The sequence below is a fragment of the Nerophis ophidion genome, unplaced genomic scaffold (assembly GCF_033978795.1).
Source record: "Nerophis ophidion isolate RoL-2023_Sa unplaced genomic scaffold, RoL_Noph_v1.0 HiC_scaffold_136, whole genome shotgun sequence".
Lineage (NCBI taxonomy): Eukaryota > Metazoa > Chordata > Actinopteri > Syngnathiformes > Syngnathidae > Nerophis > Nerophis ophidion.
Window position 1 is genome coordinate 195,651 of NW_026907058.1, and position 23,091 is coordinate 218,741.

Sequence of the window (23,091 nt, forward strand, 5' to 3'; positions counted from 1 at the left end):
TTCTCATTGGCTCAGGGGAGATTTGATATAAAAGCTGGTTTCCGCCTTGGCGTCCATTTCATGTTTACTCGTCAAGCAAGTTGTCGTCGCCTTGCTTTTCTCTGAGGATTACAACTAGAAACTTTGTTTTTTTCTGGACTTCCGCACTTTTGTGACATTTAATGATGAACTTGCTTTGCTTCTTCCTCCTAGTTGTACAAACACACAGCGTGACGCCTGGTAAGTCCACTTTCTTTACAACTTTATACACCTCATTCCTACATGCTCAGTCCATACAAAATACTCTCTTTTATTTCTTCTTATTATTATTGACGCTCTTCTCTTCTCATCAGTCAATAGTTTGCATCTTCATTTGTTGCTCAAACTTTGAACGAGTCAAACTTGTTCAAGTTGTCTCACTTTAACAGCAACATACATCCAACTTTTTACTTTAGCATTTCCGCAAACGTCGGTTTCACTTTTAAATAGGAAAATGACAATAATTAATCCAGGAAACAATCAGGAGTATCAGTTATAAAATGAGATGTAGATCAGAAGTATTTAATGTACACAAAAATCACTTTATTGGTGGGAATTATTCTGAAATAATGGATATAATTGACCCGAAAGGGACAAGCGGTAGGAAAATGGATGGATGGATTATTGTTTGTTTATTGAGGATCCCCATTAGCCGACGCACAAACGGCTAATGGGGATCCTCTTTTCAAAAGTTCAAAGTAAAATAATGCACACATCTATTTACAAATAAAAGAAAGGAAAAATAAAAATACAAAATTAAAGTACACACGTCTAATTACAATAAAAGAGAAGAAAAAAACATGAAAGATGAACTCTTAAGTCTAAAAAGTGACTCAATATGATTCTTAAATGTTTTTTTTACTGGTAATAGTCCTAATATGTAAAAGAAGAGTATTATAATATTGTTGTTGTATTCCATTGCCAACATTCCATCAGGCGGTGCTATATTTCCATGCTTTGGCAGTGACATCACTAGTTGGAACTTCCCCTCACCTGGAAAAACAACTTTCACTTCTCTGCCGGCAATAATGTCATCTATTTATTTGACACTTGAAATAAGTGCAGTTCTTCATGTGTGTGGTCTTAAAGTGAGGTAGAAATGTGAGATGCATGACATCAAAGACACACGCTGTTATTGTCTCCTGGAACAGGAAGTGATTGTTTACTGGGAGAAGCAGCCGTGTTTGAAGTTGAAATGAAGACAGCATCATTTCAAATAGGAATTGTTCAACATGAAACTCAAGAAACAAATGTTGTTTTGTCTTTCAGTGATTCACACGCTGCAGTATTTCACCACTGCATGCTCTCAAGTTCCAAACTTCCCAGAGTTTGTGAGTGTTGGTTATGTTGATGAAGTTGAGGTGAGTTACTATGACAGCAACAACAGGAAAGCAGAATCCAAACAGGACTGGATGAACAAAATCACAGCAGAGGATCCAAACTACTGGAAGATAGAAACAGAGTACAATGTTGTTGGTGAACATGTCTACAAAGACAACATTGAAAGACTTAGGAAGCGTTTCAACCAAACTGGAGGTTTGTTTATGTTGAACTTTCTACTATTCTACTATATTTGATATTTTGGTAGTGTATTAAAAACACACATTACCTTGTCTCTGTCCATCCCATAATAAGCTGCAACCAAGACATGTTGTGTGTTAGTTTCACTCTGCTTTACAACACTTTGTGTCTCTCAGGTGTTCACACTGTCCAGGTGATGTCAGGATGTGAATGGAATGATGAGACTGATGAAGTTAAAGGTTGGCAGCAGTTCAGTTATGATGGAGAAGATTTCATATCGTTGGACATGAAGACATGGACATGGACTGCAGCAAAACAACAAGCTTTCCCCACCAAACTCAAGTGGGACCAGGACACACATATACTAGACTACCAGAAGTATTATTACACTGAGCTATGTCCTTCTTACTTGAAGAAGTATGTGGAGTATGGGAAGAAGGTCCTAATGAGAACAGGTAGAAGCACACCTTGTACTTTCACCTTCTCACATGTTAGCACTCCCCCTATAGGAACATTACTCACATTACACTCTCTCTCTCTCCATACTCTTTTCTCTTCACCTCCTTTTCTCTCCATCTTGACCTCCATTTCTCATTTTTTCTTTACCTTCATTCTCTCCATCTTTACTTCAATTTTCTCCCCTTTTCTCCATCTTTACCTTTATTTGCTCCTATTCTCTCCATCTTTACCTCCATTTCTAATTTTTTCTGAATCTTTCTCTTTTCTCTCCATCTTTACCTTCATTTTCTCCTTCTTTGCCTTTATTCGCTCCATCCTTACCGTCATTCTCTTTTTCTCTCCATCTTTTACCGTCATTCTCTCCTTTTCTCTCCATCTTTACCTGCATTCTTTCCTTTTCTCGCCATCTTTATGTCCATTCTCTCCATCTTGACCTTCATTCTCACTTTCTATCCTTTTCTTCCATCTTTCCCTTCATGCTCTCCATTTCTCTCCATATTTACCTCCAATCTCCCCTTTTCTATCCATCTTTACCTTTATTCACTCCTATTCTCCCCATCTTTACCTTTTTTCTCTCCGTTTTTCTCCATCCTTACATCCATTTCTCCTCCTCTCCTTCTTTATCTTCATTCTCTCATTTTGTTTCCATCTTTACCTTCATTCTCCCCTTTTGTCTCCATCTTTACCTTCTCTCTCTCATTTTCTATCTGTTTTGACCTTCGTTCTCTCCTTTTCTTTCCATCTTCCTCCTTTTCTCCCCATTTTTACTTTTATTCTCAACTTTTCTCTCAATCTTTGTCAATTCTCTCCATCTTGACCTCCATTCCCTCCTTTTCTCTCCATCTTTACTTCCATTTTCTCCTTCTCTCTCCTTCTTTACATTCATTCTCTCATTTTTTTCCATCTTTATCTTCTTTCTCCCATTGTGTCTCCATTTTTACCTTATTTCTCTCCTTTTCTATCTATTTTCCTCCTTTTCTCCCCATTTTTACTTTTATTCTCAACCTTTCTCTCAATCTTTATGTCAATTCTCTTCATCTTTACCTTCTTTCTCTCCTTTTCTCTTTATCTTTAACTTCATTCTCGCCTTCTCTCTCCTTCTTTACCCCATTCTCTCAATGTCTCTCCATTTTTACTTTTATTCTCAACCTTTCTCTCAATCTTTATGACAATTCTCTCCATCTTTACCTGCTTTCTCTCATTTTCTCTTTATCTTTAACTTCATTCTCGCCTTATCTCTCCTTCACGTCCATTCTCTCAATTTCTCTCCATCTTTACCTCCATGTTCTTCTCTCCATTTTTGCCTCCACTCTCTCCTTTTCTATCCATCTTTACCTCCATTCTTTCCATTTATACCTTTATTCTCTTTTCTCTCCATCTTTAACTTCATTATTGCCTCTTCACCTCATCTTTACCTTCATTCTCTCCTTTTCTCTTCTTCTTCACCTTAATTTTCTCCTTCCCTCTCCTTCTTTACCTTCATTTGCTCCATCTGTACCTCCCTTATCTCTTGTTCTCCCCATCTTTACCTCCATTCTCTCCTTTTCTCTCCATCTTTAACTTCATGCTCACCTTTTCTCTTTCTTTTTACCTTCATTTTTTCCTTTTTTTTCTCCATCTTTACCTCCATTCTCTCCTTTTTTTTTGCCATCTTAACTTCATTTTCTCCTTTACCTTTTGTTCCATCCTTACCTTCATTTGTTACATCTTTACCTCCATCTTCTGTCCACGTCATCCTCCATTCCCACGTCACTTCCTGGGCAGAGCTTCCAAAGGTGTTCCTCCTCCAGAAGACGCCATCCTCTCCGGTCACCTGCATGGCGACAGGTTTCTACCCCGACCGAGCCGACTTGTTTTGGACGAAAGACGGCGAGCAGATCTTCGAGGACGTGGAGCACGGAGAGCTGCTCCCCAACCACGACGGAACCTTCCAGTTGTCGGTGGAGCTGAAAGTGGAGGTGACGGCCGAGGTGGAGGGCAAGTACGGATGTGTGTTCCAGCTGTCTGGCGTGGAGGAGGACCTGGTCACCAAGCTGGAGAGAAGAAGCATCCTGAGCAACGCAAGCCCTGAAGGTGAGAAAGACACATGTTGAATAGTGTCAATGGAAGCACCTGATGTGACTTGTCAAACAAATCAATCATACCATACCTACAGGCAACGTGAGCGTCACTGCCACGCTGGCGGTCCTTGCTGTGGTGGTCCTCCTGGCGGCCTCCATCATCATCATCTTCATCATCAAGCGTCGCCCAAGCAGACAAGGTGAGGGACACAAATGTTTCCTCTTTCAGGAAGACGCCAACAAGTCTCTGCCGGCATTCATCAGATGTGAATTTCACCTGCTTTCTCTTTCATTTCAGCCCAATACCATGCAGCTGGTAAGTAAAGCATCTTCTCTTTCTTGGAAACCAGAACAATAAACAAAGCACACTTTGTAAGTTTACCCCCACAAAGACGATCATTTATGACTGATTCATCTTTGTTATACACCTTTATGTCAGCTATATTCAATATAATATTGACTTTCTGTTACATTCTGGATTGTTGGTATCTTTGTAAGGGTCAACTTGCAAACTTGCTGTTTGAAGGTGTGATGTAGACACCTGTTACAAGTTTAGCAGGGAAATAAAAGCTTCCCTCCGTCAGGAGTAACTTGATACTGGTGTAAGCGCACGCAATAGAAAGTATCACAGCCAACTTTTGATGAGTGCTCATGATCATGAACATCAAGGGCCTGATCTACTAAAGGTTTGTGTGTATTCAAACATGTGCAAACCTCATCTACTTAACTCCTGCCCAGAGTCTCTGAAATGAGCAAAATAGAGAGCGCAATCCCTTGAGCGTGTCTGTCTTCATGTACAGTCGTGCTCAAAAGTTTACATACACTTGTAAAGAACATCATGTCATGGCTGACTTCAGTTTGCAATCATTTCTACAACCCTTATGTGTTTGTGATGTAGTGATTGGAGCACATACTTGTTGCTCACTAAAAACATTCATGAAGTTTGCTTCTTTTATGAATTTATTATGGGTCTACTGTACATGTGAGCAAATGTGCTGGGTCAAAAGTGTACATACAGCAATGTTAATATTTGCTTACATGTTCCTTGGCAAGTTTCACTGCAATAAGGCGCTTTTGGTCGCCACCCACAAGCTTCTGCTTGAATTTTTGACCATTCCTCTTGACAAAATTGGTGCAGTTCTGACATGGACTTTTTTCTTCAGCATTGTCCACACGTTTAAGTCAGGACTTTGGGAAGGCCATTCTAAAACCTTCATTCTAACACGATTTAGCCATTCCTTTACCACTTTTGAGGTGTGTTTGGGGTCATTGTCCTGTTGGAACACCCAACTGTGCCCAAGACCCAACCTCCTGGCTGATGATTTTAGGTTGTCCTGAAAAATTTGGAGGTAATCCTTCTTTTTCATTGTCCCATTTACTCTCTGTAAAGCAGCAGTTCCATTTACAGAAAAACAGGCCCAGAGTATAATATTACCACCACTACGCTTGACGGTTAGCATGGTCTTCCTGGGATTGAAGGCCTAACCTTTTCTCCTCCAAACATATTGCTGGGTATTGTGGCCAAACAGCTCAATTTTTGTTTCATCTGACCACAGAACTTTCCTCCAGAAAGTCTTATCTTTGTCCATGTGATGTCAGATGAAAAAAAAAAAAGGAGCTGTTTGGTCACAATACCTAGCAGTATGTTTGGAGGAGAAAAGGTGAGGCCTTGAATCCAAGGAACACCATGCCCACCGTCAAGCATGGTGGTGGTTGTTAAATATGGGTGAATAAACACGCGTCTATTCTGATTCACAACTTTTAATCAACTGCTGCACAGAGGAAAAACCGTAAACACTTTTTCCTTCCCGCCCATCAACACTGCGCATGCGTTAACTCCGTATCCTGCCCATAAACACTGTGCATGTGTTAACTCCGTATCCTGCCCATAAACACTGTGCATGTGTTAACTCCGTATCCTGCCCATAAACACTGTGCATGTGTTAACTCCGTATCCTGCCCATAAACACTGTGCATGTGTTAACTCCGTATCCTGCCCATAAACACTGTGCATGTGTTAACTCCGTATCCTGCCCATAAACACTGTGCATGTGTTAACTCCGTATCCTGCCCATAAACACTGCGCATGTGTTAACTCCGTATCCTGCCCATAAACACTGTGCATGTGTTAACTCCGTATCCTGCCCATAAACACTGTGCATGTGTTAACTCCGTATCCTGCCCATAAACACTGCGCATGTGTTAACTCCGTATCCTGCCCATAAACACTGTGCATGTGTTGACTCCGTATCCTGCCCATAAACACTGTGCATGTGTTAACTCCGTATCCTGCCCATAAACACTGTGCATGTGTTAACTCCGTATCCTGCCCATCAACACTGTGCATGTGTTAACTCCGTATCCTGCCCATAAACACTGTGCATGTGTTAACTCCGTACCCTGCCCATAAACACTGTGCATGTGTTAACTCCGTATCCTGCCCATAAACACTGTGCATGTGTTAACTCCGTATCCTGCCCATAAACACTGTGCATGTGTTGACTCCGTATCCTGCCCATAAACACTGTGCATGTGTTAACTCCGTATCCTGCCCATAAACACTGTGCATGTGTTAACTCCGTATCCTGCCCATAAACACTGTGCATGTGTTAACTCCGTATCCTGCCCATAAACACTGTGCATGTGTTAACTCCGTATCCTGCCCATAAACACTGTGCATGTGTTAACTCCGTATCCTGCCCATAAACACTGTGCATGTGTTAACTCCGTATCCTGCCCATAAACACTGTGCATGTGTTAACTCCGTATCCTGCCCATAAACACTGTGCATGTGTTAACTCCGTATCCTGCCCATAAACACTGTGCATGTGTTAACTCCGTATCCTGCCCATAAACACTGTGCATGTGTTAACTCCGTATCCTGCCCATAAACACTGCGCATGTGTTAACTCCGTATCCTGCCCATAAACACTGTGCATGTGTTAACTCCGTACCCTGCCCATAAACACTGTGCATGTGTTAACTCCGTATCCTGCCCATAAACACTGTGCATGTGTTAACTCCGTATCCTGCCCATAAACACTGTGCATGTGTTAACTCCGTATCCTGCCCATAAACACTGTGCATGTGTTAACTCCGTATCCTGCCCATAAACACTGTGCATGTGTTAACTCCGTATCCTGCCCATAAACACTGTGCATGTGTTAACTCCGTATCCTGCCCATAAACACTGTGCATGTGTTAACTCCGTATCCTGCCCATAAACACTGCGCATGTGTTAACTCCGTATCCTGCCCATAAACACTGTGCATGTGTTAACTCCGTATCCTGCCCATAAACACTGTGCATGTGTTAACTCCGTATCCTGCCCATAAACACTGCGCATGTGTTAACTCCGTATCCTGCCCATAAACACTGTGCATGTGTTGACTCCGTATCCTGCCCATAAACACTGTGCATGTGTTAACTCCGTATCCTGCCCATAAACACTGTGCATGTGTTAACTCCGTATCCTGCCCATCAACACTGTGCATGTGTTAACTCCGTATCCTGCCCATAAACACTGTGCATGTGTTAACTCCGTACCCTGCCCATAAACACTGTGCATGTGTTAACTCCGTATCCTGCCCATAAACACTGTGCATGTGTTAACTCCGTATCCTGCCCATAAACACTGTGCATGTGTTGACTCCGTATCCTGCCCATAAACACTGTGCATGTGTTAACTCCGTATCCTGCCCATAAACACTGTGCATGTGTTAACTCCGTATCCTGCCCATAAACACTGTGCATGTGTTAACTCCGTATCCTGCCCATAAACACTGTGCATGTGTTAACTCCGTATCCTGCCCATAAACACTGTGCATGTGTTAACTCCGTATCCTGCCCATAAACACTGTGCATGTGTTAACTCCGTATCCTGCCCATAAACACTGTGCATGTGTTAACTCCGTATCCTGCCCATAAACACTGTGCATGTGTTAACTCCGTATCCTGCCCATAAACACTGTGCATGTGTTAACTCCGTATCCTGCCCATAAACACTGTGCATGTGTTAACTCCGTATCCTGCCCATAAACACTGCGCATGTGTTAACTCCGTATCCTGCCCATAAACACTGTGCATGTGTTAACTCCGTACCCTGCCCATAAACACTGTGCATGTGTTAACTCCGTATCCTGCCCATAAACACTGTGCATGTGTTAACTCCGTATCCTGCCCATAAACACTGTGCATGTGTTAACTCCGTATCCTGCCCATAAACACTGTGCATGTGTTAACTCCGTATCCTGCCCATAAACACTGTGCATGTGTTAACTCCGTATCCTGCCCATAAACACTGTGCATGTGTTAACTCCGTATCCTGCCCATAAACACTGTGCATGTGTTAACTCCGTATCCTGCCCATAAACACTGTGCATGTGTTAACTCCGTATCCTGCCCATAAACACTGTGCATGTGTTAACTCCGTATCCTGCCCATAAACACTGTGCATGTGTTAACTCCGTATCCTGCCCATAAACACTGTGCATGTGTTAACTCCGTATCCTGCCCATAAACACTGTGCATGTGTTAACTCCGTATCCTGCCCATAAACACTGTGCATGTGTTAACTCCGTATCCTGCCCATCAACACTGTGCATGTGTTAACTCCGTATCCTGCCCATAAACACTGTGCATGCGTTAACTCCGTATCCTGCCCATAAACACTGTGCATGTGTTAACTCCGTATCCTGCCCATAAACACTGTGCATGTGTTAACTCCGTATCCTGCCCATAAACACTGTGCATGCGTTAACTCCGTATCCTGCCCATCAACACTGTGCATGTGTTAACTCCGTATCCTGCCCATAAACACTGTGCATGTGTTAACTCCGTATCCTGCCCATAAACACTGTGCATGTGTTAACTCCGTATCCTGCCCATAAACACTGTGCATGTGTTAACTCCGTATCCTGCCCATAAACACTGTGCATGTGTTAACTCCGTATCCTGCCCATCAACACTGTGCATGCGTTAACTCCGTATCCTGCCCATAAACACTGTGCATGCGTTAACTCCGTATCCTGCCCATAAACACTGTGCATGTGTTAACTCCGTATCCTGCCCATAAACACTGTGCATGTGTTAACTCCGTATCCTGCCCATCAACACTGTGCATGCGTTAACTCCGTATCCTGCCCATAAACACTGTGCATGTGTTAACTCCGTATCCTGCCCATAAACACTGTGCATGTGTTAACTCCGTATCCTGCCCATAAACACTGTGCATGTGTTAACTCCGTATCCTGCCCATCAACACTGTGCATGTGTTAACTCCGTATCCTGCCCATAAACACTGTGCATGCGTTAACTCCGTATCCTGCCCATAAACACTGTGCATGTGTTAACTCCGTATCCTGCCCATAAACACTGTGCATGTGTTAACTCCGTATCCTGCCCATCAACACTGTGCATGTGTTAACTCCGTATCCTGCCCATAAACACTGTGCATGTGTTAACTCCGTATCCTGCCCATAAACACTGTGCATGTGTTAACTCCGTATCCTGCCCATAAACACTGTGCATGTGTTAACTCCGTATCCTGCCCATAAACACTGTGCATGTGTTAACTCCGTATCCTGCCCATAAACACTGTGCATGTGTTAACTCCGTATCCTGCCCATCAACACTGTGCATGCGTTAACTCCGTATCCTGCCCATAAACACTGTGCATGCGTTAACTCCGTATCCTGCCCATAAACACTGTGCATGTGTTAACTCCGTATCCTGCCCATAAACACTGTGCATGTGTTAACTCCGTATCCTGCCCATCAACACTGTGCATGCGTTAACTCCGTATCCTGCCCATAAACACTGTGCATGCGTTAACTCCGTATCCTGCCCATAAACACTGTGCATGTGTTAACTCCGTATCCTGCCCATAAACACTGTGCATGTGTTAACTCCGTATCCTGCCCATAAACACTGTGCATGTGTTAACTCCGTATCCTGCCCATAAACACTGTGCATGTGTTAACTCCGTATCCTGCCCATCAACACTGTGCATGCGTTAACTCCGTATCCTGCCCATAAACACTGTGCATGCGTTAACTCCGTATCCTGCCCATAAACACTGTGCATGTGTTAACTCCGTATCCTGCCCATCAACACTGTGCATGCGTTAACTCCGTATCCTGCCCATAAACACTGTGCATGCGTTAACTCCGTATCCTGCCCATAAACACTGTGCATGTGTTAACTCCGTATCCTGCCCATAAACACTGTGCATGTGTTAACTCCGTATCCTGCCCATCAACACTGTGCATGTGTTAACTCCGTATCCTGCCCATAAACACTGTGCATGTGTTAACTCCGTATCCTGCCCATAAACACTGTGCATGTGTTAACTCCGTATCCTGCCCATAAACACTGTGCATGTGTTAACTCCGTATCCTGCCCATAAACACTGTGCATGTGTTAACTCCGTATCCTGCCCATAAACACTGTGCATGTGTTAACTCCGTATCCTGCCCATCAACACTGTGCATGTGTTAACTCCGTATCCTGCCCATCAACACTGTGCATGCGTTAACTCCGTATCCTGCCCATAAACACTGTGCATGCGTTAACTCCGTATCCTGCCCATAAACACTGTGCATGTGTTAACTCCGTATCCTGCCCATAAACACTGTGCATGTGTTAACTCCGTATCCTGCCCATAAACACTGTGCATGTGTTAACTCCGTATCCTGCCCATAAACACTGTGCATGTGTTAACTCCGTATCCTGCCCATAAACACTGTGCATGTGTTAACTCCGTATCCTGCCCATCAACACTGTGCATGTGTTAACTCCGTATCCTGCCCATAAACACTGTGCATGTGTTAACTCCGTATCCTGCCCATAAACACTGTGCATGTGTTAACTCCGTATCCTGCCCATAAACACTGTGCATGTGTTAACTCCGTATCCTGCCCATAAACACTGTGCATGTGTTAACTCCGTATCCTGCCCATAAACACTGTGCATGTGTTAACTCCGTATCCTGCCCATAAACACTGTGCATGTGTTAACTCCGTATTCTGCCCATAAACACTGTGCATGCGTTAACCCAGTATATGGAGAAACATGTTAACAATCTCCCTATCTTTTATATAAAAAAAATAAATAGCACATGTTTGTTAAGAACAAATACATGTCTTTTTAAACAACAGAAACAATACAATCAACTTAGGTAAGAACCCATTTTCCTTCACTCAATTCTTTCAAAAGCATCAAGGGTGATGCCCCCTTTTTCGTAAGACAGTCAGCCAGTTGAGCTTTTGTTGCTGACCAGAGTACCTTTTGTATTTTTTTCTTGTGAATAAGTTCTTTGATGCCACTTATATCTAACTGAAGCCTTTTCTCTGTTGCCTGTTTTGTTGATCGAAGAGCATCATAGAGAGAATGATTATCAGTCACACAAAGTAACGCTGGAGCATTTAGACCAGCGGTGCCAGTAGTGAGCTCAGAATAGAGGGTGGCAAGAAACACTGCATTGTCTATTCCATCCGACATGGCCAGAGTTTCTCCGGCAAGGGTGCTTCGCACCACACGTCGAATTCTCTTGGACTGCCAGAAAAGGGGGGATAATTTACCTCCTTCTCCCATTAGGGTGATCAACATGCCCTCTTGTGTACCTCCATCAGGAAGATTTCCTAATGAAGCATCGCTGAATACAGTTAGGTTTAAGGCACTATCATTTCCCAAATGTTGAAATTTTAAAGTCACTTTTTCAGCTTTAAGTTTACGAGCTAACTTATTAGCATTGTGAATTGTTTGCACAGTCGCATTCTTTAGACTAGAGGCCAGACCACAAGAATCAAACATTACGTCAGGTCTTGTCTGTTTTGCAACCCAGAGTATCTGTCCTATTTTTGATCTGAGTTGTTCTTTTTCTGTTTCATTAAGAGGAGCATCTCTTTCTAGAGCACGGACTGGCTGTAAGTGAATGGGGTGCAGACTTTCAATGTAGCTGTGCTGATGCAACTCTACACAATCATTAACAGTTTCAATATCCATTCCCAAATAGCAGAAATTGTCATGTTCCTCACGTCCCACTCGGAACTCAGACTTCAGTTTAGGGATGACATTTTCTGAAAAGTTTGATGAGCCTGCCCACATAAAATCATCTACATGACATGCGAGTACACCTGTCACTGTGTTTTCATCATCCAGCCAATAAAATACTGCTGGGTCTACCTGTGACACTTTACCACCTGTGCTCAGCATGATTTCCTTCACCTTGTTGTATGAATAGAGAGATGCATCAGCAAGCCCATACACACACTTCTTTAGTTTCCAAATAACCCCCTTACAGTTAGCTTCTGGAGGAAGGTGGACAAATGTCTCTCGACAACTCCATACCCTGTAAAAAGGCAGACTTAATGTCCATGGAATGGACTTTCCAATGATTTTGACAAATGACACTTAGCAATAGTCTTAGAGATTCAGAAGCACAGGTTGGTGAATCTTTTTGTAGATTTTTGAAATGAAGTTCTTCAAACCCCCTTGCTACAAGTCTGGCTTTGGGTACAATACCAGTGTCACTTTCTTTGAGACTACAGACCCACCTAGTGGAGATACACTTTTGTCCTGTATTTTCAAAAACATTATTGCTTTTCCAGCTTTCTATCCCTGCCTGTTTGGCTGCATCAAATGATATGTCTTTTGTTATGAGTACATCAGCCTCCCCGACAGCTGACTCAGTGTTAAGATGCTGTACACACGACATGTCAACAGCCTCTTTTAGTCCAGTACTGCCATCCGGCTCAATATGCTGCACATTATACCAGGTTTTATAGCTTCCTGTTGCTTTACCTGCTCTACTGAGTACTTTAGCCCTACATGTTACACTTGTATCTCTTTTCACAAAAGTTACAATCTGTCCCGTTTTTAACTTCACATTAGAAGCAGGGAGAAGGTTATCACAGGCACTGTGATTCATTTGAGGTGCATCACTTTGAATTACACCTTCACTTGTGTTTCCCTCTCCATCACTGTCGTGTTCACTTTCACTGTCTGTGTTTTTTTCATTATCTGAGCCACATGATGGTATGTGTAAAGCATCTGTGTCACTATCAGCGGTTATGTTCTCTTCATGTTTTTCACATCCTGTTTCAGTGTGAACTTTACTTTGTGTCATTTCCTTGTCTTTAATCTGTGTGTGCACCTTATCAAGGCGTGAATGATGAACTCTAACTAGAATACCTCCATGTCTTCCAAACACAACAGCTCCATCTTGACCAATCACCACTCCTGGTCCCTTCCACTCTGCACTATCTCCTCGTTTATAGTAAACCTTTTCTCCTGTCTCATATTTTTCATCTGTGTGTCTAAGCTGTTTTCTTAATGCCCTTCTTATCCTCTCTGAACATTCAACTTCAGTGAAAGCCTTCCTTGAGGCATGCAGAGCTGATATGTGTTCTCCTACTCTTGTGCTCACTGTAGTGCAGGTAGCTCATTTACCAATACATTGGGAAGATTAGGATTTTGACCAAATACCAGTTGATGTGGACTATAACCATGTACACTGTGCATGCAGTTCTTAGCCATTAAGGCCCAGTCCAAGGCAGTACTCCAGTCACAATCTTTTTCCTGTTTAACTTTCTGGATGATGTTCGTGAGTGTCTGATTATGACGTTCCAAAAGTCCGTTGCTCCATGGGCTGTATCCTGTGGTTGTCTTGATCTCGATATTGAAGTTTTCTGCCATGTCCATGAACTCTACATTGTTAAATTCTCCTCCGTTGTCACTGAAGAGCTTCTTGGGAGGACCATGGACACTTATCCATGTGTGGATGAAAGAGTTGACAATTACAGAAGATTTCTAGGTTTTCACAATATTTCCAGCGCTGAAACGTGTGAAATGGTCCATTATATGTAAATACCAAATGCCTGACTCAAGCTCGTGCAGCTCCACCGCCACAGTTTCATTGTATTCCGAAGCAAGAGGCAAACCAACAGCTAGCTTTGGCTTTGTCTTGCTATATCTTTGGCACGTGTGACATGCATCCACTATTTGTTGCAAAATATTGAGACAGTCCTGGTCTTTGTTCCCTGAACTTTGAATTAGCCTGTGCAGGCGATCTGCTGATGCATGGCCAAATTGTTTGAGGAGGACCTTGGTCTTCTCGATTGTGGACATGTTTTCTGTTACAATCAGGACTTCATCTTCAGCAATTAAATCTTGAATCTGACATTCCATGTCACCTTTGTCTCTTATGTCTAGACAGTAATGTCCTGAGCTGGTAAACTGAAGAGGTATCTGCTGCTCAAACATCACTACCCTGTCGTTTTCTATGTCTAACGTAGTTCCTGCCTTTTTTAATGATGTTTTACTCAGCAGGAGTGGCATATCGACTTTGACAACTTCTGTCTCAATGTTACACTTTGTCCATCCTATTTTAGCAGGTAGATGCACTTTTCTGGCGGAATGAATCACATTTCCATCTCCAAAACGAAACATTCTGTTGCTAGACCTTTCTGTACTTCTTAGCTTATTTACCTGCTTTTAATTGGGATTTTGTACAAAACTTTCAAGCCACTTTTCGCCACACACTGTGCGAGTGCAGGCGGTGTCTATGATCGCTGAGCTTGCTGCTTCAGTCATAAAAATCTCAGCTTTAGACTGGGGATCATTCGTTAACAGCGTGATATTAACTTCATCCAAATTGTCATTTTCAGTCAATCTACCTTGTTCGTGCTTTTTGTGCGGGCAGTCCTTTGCCCAGTGGCATGTGCTTTGACAGACGGCACATCGTGATCGTTTACCGTACTTATCCAGTGGGTTTGTACCCGGTAACGGCGTCGCCGATCTTTGTTGACCACGTGGAAACGGTGTGTTTGGTCTTCCTCTCCATTGTGGCTGTTCTGTGAGGAAAGCTGTGTCCTGGTTCAGTTGTATCTCGCTTGACTTGCCCGTTGTTTTACCTCCGAATATCCGTTTGAGAGCAGACTTCATTGACGAGAAGCTTAGCTCCGTGTTAGCCCTCAGTGCTAGCTGCCTGTCTTTCTCATCGAGGCAGGCTGTGTCAAGAAGTTTGAAGGCTAACACCGCATCATGGAGTGTCATATTGTACATTTTCATCCGCTTGTAGCGCTGTTCAAAGTCAATAATATAGTCCACCATTGAAACGGAAATATTTTTGGTGATGCGGTCGAAGTACGTGTACGCTTCGTATGCGCGATCCTTTTCCTCTTTCAGGAAAACGTCATCCAGTTTTGCAAATAATGTCGTCATACCGTTGTCATTGTCCAACTCCTCCGCAGATATCTCCATTGCCATTTCTCTGGCTCTCCCTTCAAGTCCCAAAGCCACAGCCAGTGCTTGCTTTTTCTTATTGAGTTCTGTAACGCGCATCCAAAAGTTAACTTCATTTTTCCAGCACTCGTATGGCTTGGACTCGTCAAACCTCGGCGGTATTTTATAGTTTGCAGCCATCCTCAACCATCCTCTGCTACCAATGTTAAATATGGGTGAATAAACACGACGTCTATTCTGATTCACAACTTTTAATCAACTGCTGCACAGAGAAAAAACACTTTTTCCTTCCCGCCCATCAACACTGCGCATGCGTTAACCCAGTATACGGAGAAACATGTTAACAGTGGTAGTATTATGCTCTGGGCCTGTTTTGCAGCCAATAAAACTGGTGATTTAAATGGGACAATGAAAAAGGAGGATTAGCTCCAAATTCTTCAGGACAAGCTAACATCATCAACCCGGAGGTTGGGTCTTGGGCGCTTTTGGATGTTCCAACAGGACAATGACCCCAAACACACCTCAAAAGTGGCAAAGGAATGGCCAAATCAGCCAAGAATGAAGGTTTTAGAATGGCCTTCCCAAAGTCCTGACTTATACGTGTGGACAATGCTGAAAAGTCCATGTCAGAAAACCAACACATTTAGCTGAACTACACCAATTTTGTCAAAAGGAGGGGTCACAAACTCAAAAACCAAAAGCACCTTTTTGCAGTGAAACTTGCCAAGGGACATGTAAGCAAATATTAACATTGCTGTATGTACACTTTTGACCCAGCACATTTTCAGTAGACCCATACTAAATTCATAAAAGAAGCAAACTTCATGAATGTTTTTTGTGAGCAACAAGTATGTGCTCCAATCACACTATCAGAAAAAAATAAGAATTGTAGAAATGATTGGGAACTGAAGTCAGCCATGACATGATGTTCTTTACAAGTGTATGGAAACTTTGGACCTGACTAAGACACTGGAGGGCTGCTTGCACATGAGCCTTGAAGCCAAGCTGAACCTGTTTGGAGACTTAGTCTTAGACTAGTCAGGAAGTAGAAGAGCAGAATTCCCAGCTGCAAAGATGTGATATGAGTGAAGATGGACTTCCTTCACCAGAGTGAGGTGTGGGCTTAGCATGAGCAGCGTAAGCAGCTCACGGTGCGTTTTGTGCTCCGCCAGCTGGTGACGGTGGTAACCAGCTCTCAGAGAGACGTGAAGGCTGAAGGCTGAAGGTTGAAGGCTGAGTGACACACGGCACAGTGAGGACTTTGCTTTTTCACGCACCTCCAAATGTTCTTCTGACTTTGTGTGAAGATGATGTTCACTCTGCCACATGCTAACATCTGCACCTGCTTTTGTTGGAAATGTGCTGAGTCATCTTCTTCCTCCAGGATGCTTTGTGCACTGGAACACAGAGAGATGTCTCCATCGCTGAGGGACCTCATCACACTTGGACTTTTCTTTCACATCTGCACTAATTGCTCCTCATCTTACACCATGTCTTCTTTGGCTGTTTGTGGCTGACAAAACACCTTCAATCTGCATTTGTCTACAATATTTTATCAGATGTTGATCTTTGTGTCCATGTAGTTGTGATGTCATCATTTGGGGCTCATGTGTCATCACATTGACACGGATTTCTTCTTTCCTTTTCAAACCAATAGACAGCTGCTTATCAGTGAATATCACCTTGTGTCACATCTCATCATTATTTTTAACAATATTTTGCAACATTAGTACCATTTTTAACTACTTCCGTATGCTAATATTAATTGTTTTTGATGTAACATTTAAGAATGATGATTATGAGAACTGCTGTCCAGTTGTTTTATCTTCTTTTCTGATGACATTAGTCTCATTTGCAATGCAGTTGCACTTCCAAGACCATTAGATGGCAGCACTCTATAACTATTTATGCTATGTTGTCAAACTAGAAAGTAGCTTTTTTTTTCAGGAAATTAACTTTTTAGGTTGCGCCCTACAAAGTGTCAATACTGTAAGAATAGTTATTACAGAAAATTGTAAAATTCGAACTATAATCTTAGTTGTCGTTTACTTTACCAAATCCCAAGGTGTTGAAATCGCCATGTAAAACCACTCATGTAAATAGTAGCCTGTCTTTGGCAAATCCTGTGTAAATTAGCAATAAGCTAGCGCATTTTGGAAGAGTGTCGCATTATTTTATGTATGAGCTGTTTTTTTATTAAGCACTGTGTTGATGTTGAAAATGGCAACATGACTTAGAGGGAGTTTGGCTGAGTCCGGCCTGAGTGCTGCTTGAGTGATTGTTTACCTGAGCCCGTGTTTAGTCTGAAACCGGACATGACGTCACATGCAACAAAGGTATCCAACTTGATTTTACATAATTGATAGTACTGAGGGAATCGGGTCATCACCTACAAAAGTACAGAATTGGGTAGCCAACCTTACCAGTTAGTGTGACGGAGGGGGACAGTGACACAAAATTTTTATGACAAAGCATTGTCAAATATTTATATTTTTGAAACAATTTGCTGTTTTTTCCGTTCCTTTTTGCATAATCATATTTTTTCTTGATTGCCAAACATGCCGAGGATTTCATTTGGGAAGTAAACAAGGTAGGCCGTTCATATACTCTTGATATTCAGTGTTTTATGTGTACAATGTTTCATGTACATTCTGGGGGTTTTATTCAGTAAAAACTTGTCAAATACAATTTCTGTTTTGGAGGTGCTTTGTCATTACACACATGATAACACTTTTAGCTTGCAGTCATGCAAAACAAGTATTAAATGATCTTAAGCCTTTACCATGTCCGAAAAGTGACAATCAAAAATATTTTGTCAATTGTCAACAGAAAGAATGAATGACAGAGCTCTTTATTAAAACACAATATTTAATGGAAATGACTGCAAATTTAAGAGAGTAAAATAACATAATTCACCTGTTCTTCTGTTGATGCTAGTAGTGGAATGGTATACACATCTGCTGTGTGTGACAGTGGGTGTGAGTACGATTCCTGGTCAGGAGTGGAAGGTAAACATTGATCTGAATCATCATGATTGTTGTGCTGTGGCGACCTCTCATGGGAAAAAATGAAAGACATTTACTGATTTAATTCTATTAATTGTATTATTCTGCACTCCAACATTAATTATTTGGTCATGTTTTTATTACAATGTGATCTTATTACTCCGAGACATGTATCTAATGAAATACAGGTTTCAGTCAAATAGTAAAACATGTTTTTCACAATGTCAGGTTCAAACATCGATGACATCTATTAAACAAGACAAGAAGCAAGGAAATAAACAGACACGGAATTCAATTTTGCTCAGTTTGAGGAGAAACATGTCGACCCGTAACCTCTTACAGTGTCACCCACGCTCTCACGGAAAAAGGTTTACGTCTCCTCTTTTATTTGGATATTCCCTGTTTATATAACAGCAGCTGTTTCTAAAGGAATGGGGGTATGTAAACAGCCATTGTTTTCGGTCACATTAACACAAAAGAAAAAGATGCCTCAGGCTTGTACTGGTCCTGGATCGAGCTTGGGCAAGTCTTGGATCACAATAGCTAACCCTTCCCGTCTCTTCCCATCGTACACAGCTAAATTTTCCAAGCCTTTGGATTATTGCAACAAAGACAGCTTCCGTCTGTTCACTGGGAACTCAGAGAACGGAAAGTTTTTTTGATAATTTACATACAATATTTCTGACACACATAAATAAAGAAGGCAAAAACAAGCAAACAAACAGAAAAATCACCACACCAGTAGAGATGAAGACAATCTGCCAACAAAATGTCTCCTACTTATTTTTTCAGAGACTTGTCAAGCCTGCGTGTGATGATGTGGCCTGCCAGTTAAAAAGTTTGCCCAAGTTATTCTAGTCACTTATGCACAGATGAGATGTGTCGGCCTCAAAATATTACTTTGCATCACTTTTTGGCAACCAACAATTCATTGATTGAATTAATACATCCAAACACTTTATTGATATGTATGATGTGCATGAACAAAGAACAAGTGATGTTGTATGTAGCTTATAAACAAGGAAGAGCTTTTTAGCACATCAACATCAACAAGTCCTTTAAAATCTCATTAATGTCACAGAATTGGACACATCTTTGACTTTTCCAACCTAGCAAAGGCTTTAGATCATGCTACTTTTGTTGAACAAATGTTTTGCAGGTACAATAGTCAAGATAAACCTGCTTTCAAATCAACTTTAAAGAGACCTTTTCTTTTATACTTTCTGTTTGAGTGGACTAAATGTACTGTCATTTTAGCTGACTAAAATGTTGTGTGATGTGGTTGACTTAAACTAAATCCATTTAGATTTAGCAGAGAGAAACTATTGTTAGTCACCTTGAGACGCTCCCTGAAACCTAATAATCAGGTGATAAATCTGGTGGTAATAATGGACTCAGACTTGAACTTTAACAGCCGCATGAAGTCGATAACATCAGCAGCTTTTACCACCTGAAACACTTTGTCAACATCAGAGGAATAATGTCTGAATCAGACTTGGAGAGACTAAGTCTTTGTCTCCAGCAGTTTGGACTACTGTAATGCTCTTTTCACTTGGCTCTTTAAACCAGCTGTAAAGCAACTGCAGTACACCCAGAATGCTGCTGCTCAAGTCCTGACTAGAACTAGGAAATATGATCATATCAGCTTTCCTTGTGTACAAGTCCTTTCATGGTCTTGTGCCAAAGTACATCTCGGACATGTTAGCTCTGAGAACCTTGTTTTATGAGGATTCTTCTTCTTTTATTTTGAAGTATTTTCCATGGTTACTTCCATTTTATTGTTGCCTTCTTGTCATTTTCTGTACAGCACTTTGAATTGTGCTCTATAAATAAACTGGCCTTCCCTGATTGTTTTCAGAATAAAACACTTATTTCCAGCTTCAGAGGCACTGCTCATTTCTAGATGTAGAGATGTTGATTTGAGATATCTTCATTCAAGATGTCTTATCAAGTCAAATGTTTGACTAGTTGTTCAATGGATAGGTTGGGCTTCAGTTGAAGAAAAACAGCTGATGAGGAAGTTGGGCTGCAAACTTGACACACCTGTTGTGCTTGCCAGGTCACGTGATTTCCCAGAAAAGCCACTCAAGCATTTACCTGAGGTGGCCACTAGGGGTGCTCTCTAGCTAAGGTGACCAGAGTGGTGTCTAGAGAGAGTGTGGACAAGCAAACAACAGACGCCATGTTGGGGACCAACTGAATCATTTCATGTTAGTTTTCCTAATAATAGCTCTAATTATTATTGTACTTCAGCTCATAAACTTGCAATCAAGTATATTTTTAGGACAATTTTGCATCTAGACTTGATGCACTCGGCCGCTACGTTCATGCAGTGTTTAGTCAGAGGAGACACGGACATCAGCGTGGATCTACAGGAGCTTTAGTTTTCAATTCGCCACAGAGTGAATTCCCGTCCTTCAACAATCGCTATTTCTTTGGAAACAAAGTAAATAATATATACAAATAAATATATATATTATATGTAGCCTATTATTTAAACACTACTGACAAGTGATGCACCCAAAATGTGGTGGTCTTTGCTCACCAAAAGCGGATGTTGTGGTGAGCAAACAAATATCCACGGCACACACGAATGACGTAGCTCGCCCAAAGCTGATGAGCAAGTCACATTCAGGTCGCATTACGTTGAGACAGAAGTTCCACTTAAAAAAATGACATTCCAATTTGAATCAGGACTACTTCCTGATGTGGCCTCAATCTGATGCCAAAAGATCAGATTTGAAGGACTTTGGAGAGTTTGGACTGTCAAAAAAAATCAGATCTTTGTCACTTGAGGGCAAAAAGTAATTAATATTAAATACATGTTTAGTGTATGAATATTAAATACATGTTTAGTGTATGAATATTAAATACATGTTTAGTGTATTAATATTAAATACACTTTTAGTGTATAAATATTAAATACACGTTTAGTGTAACAATATTAAATATATGTTTAGTGTATTAATATTAAATACATGTTTAGTGTATTAATATTAAATACACTTTTAGTGTATAAATATTAAATACACGTTTAGTGTAACAATATTAAATATATGTTTAGTGTATTAATATTAAATACATGTTTAGTGTATTAATATTAAATACATGTTTAAGGTATTAATATTAAATACATGTTTAGTGTATTAATATTAAATACACTTTTAGTGTATAAATATTAAATACACGTTTAGTGTAACAATATTAAATACATGTTTAGTGTATTAATATTAAATACATGTTTAGTTTATTAAAATTAAATACATGTTTTTGTATTACTATTAAATACATATTAAGTGTAAGAATAATAACTACATGTTTATTGAATGAATATTAAATACATGTTTAGTGTATTAATATTAAATACATGTTTAGTGTATGAATATTAAATACATGTTTAGTGTATAAATATTAAATATGTGTTTAGTTTATTAAAATTAAATACATGTTTTTGTATTAATATTAAATACATGTTTTGTGTATTAGTATTAAATATATGTTTAGTTTATTAAAATTAAATACATGTTTTTGTATTAATATTAAATACATGTTTAGTGTATTAAAAACATGTTTAGTGTATAAATGTTAAATACATGTTTAGTGTATGAATGTTAAATACATGTTTAGTGTATTAATATTAAATACATATTAAGTGTAAGAATAATAACTACATGTTTATTGAATGAATATTAAATACATGTTTAGTGTATGAATATTAAATACATTTTTAGTGTATTAATATTAAAAACATGTTTAGTGTATAAATGTTAAATACATGTTTAGTGTATGAATGTTAAATACATGTTTAGTGTATTAATATTAAATATATGTTTAGTGTATTAAAATTAAATACATGTTTTTGTATTAATATTAAATACATATTAAGTGTAAGAATAATAACTACATGTTTATTGAATGAATATTAAATACATGTTTAGTGTATAAATATTAAATACATGTTTAGTGTATGAATATTAAATACATGTTTAGTGTATAAATATCAAATACATGTTTAGTGTATGAATATTAAATACATGATTATTGTATTAATATTAAATATATGATTAGTGTATAATGTTAAATACATGTTTAGTGTATGAATATTAAATACATATTTAGTGTATTAATATTAAATAGATGTTTAGTGTATTAATATTAAATACATGTTTAGTGTATGAATATTAAATACATGTTTAGTGTATGAATATTAAATACATGTTTAGTGTATGAATATTAAATACATGTTTAGTGTATGAATATTAAATACATGTTTAATGTATGAATATTAAATACATGTTTAGTGTATGAATATTAAATACATGATTATTGTATTAATATTAAATACATGTTTAGTGTATGAATATTAAATACATGATTATTGTATTAATATTAAATACATGATTAGTGTATAAATATTAAATACATGTTTAGTGAATAAATAATAAATACATATTTAGTGTATTAATATTAAATAGATGTTTAGTGTATTAATATTAAATACATGTTTAGTGTATTAATATTAAATACATGTTAAGTGTATAAATATTAAATACATATTTAGTGTATACATATTAAATACATGATTAGTGTATTAATATTAAATACATGATTTTTGTATAAATATTAAATGCATGTTTAGTGTATGAATATTAAATACATGTTTAGTGTATTAATATTAAATATATGTTTAAATTATAAAATGGGTTGTACTTGTATAGCGCTTTTCTACCTTCAAGGTACTCAAAGCGCTTTGACTCTACTTCCACATTTACCCATTCACACAC

General features: G+C 39.7%; 1 protein-coding gene across 1 annotated transcript; it reads left to right on the forward strand.

Annotated features, from left to right (window-relative positions):
* Positions 1–41: 41 nt before the first annotated feature.
* Positions 42–20,184, forward strand: LOC133547609 (major histocompatibility complex class I-related gene protein-like). Its single transcript, XM_061893222.1, has 8 exons — positions 42–219; positions 1,288–1,554; positions 1,716–1,994; positions 3,763–4,071; positions 4,154–4,258; positions 4,357–4,374; positions 16,475–16,554; positions 16,687–20,184. Exons 1-7 carry the CDS (start codon positions 162–164, stop codon positions 16,516–16,518), a joined length of 1,080 nt encoding a protein of 359 aa, XP_061749206.1. The 5' UTR covers positions 42–161; the 3' UTR covers positions 16,519–16,554; positions 16,687–20,184.
* Positions 20,185–23,091: the final 2,907 nt, after the last annotated feature.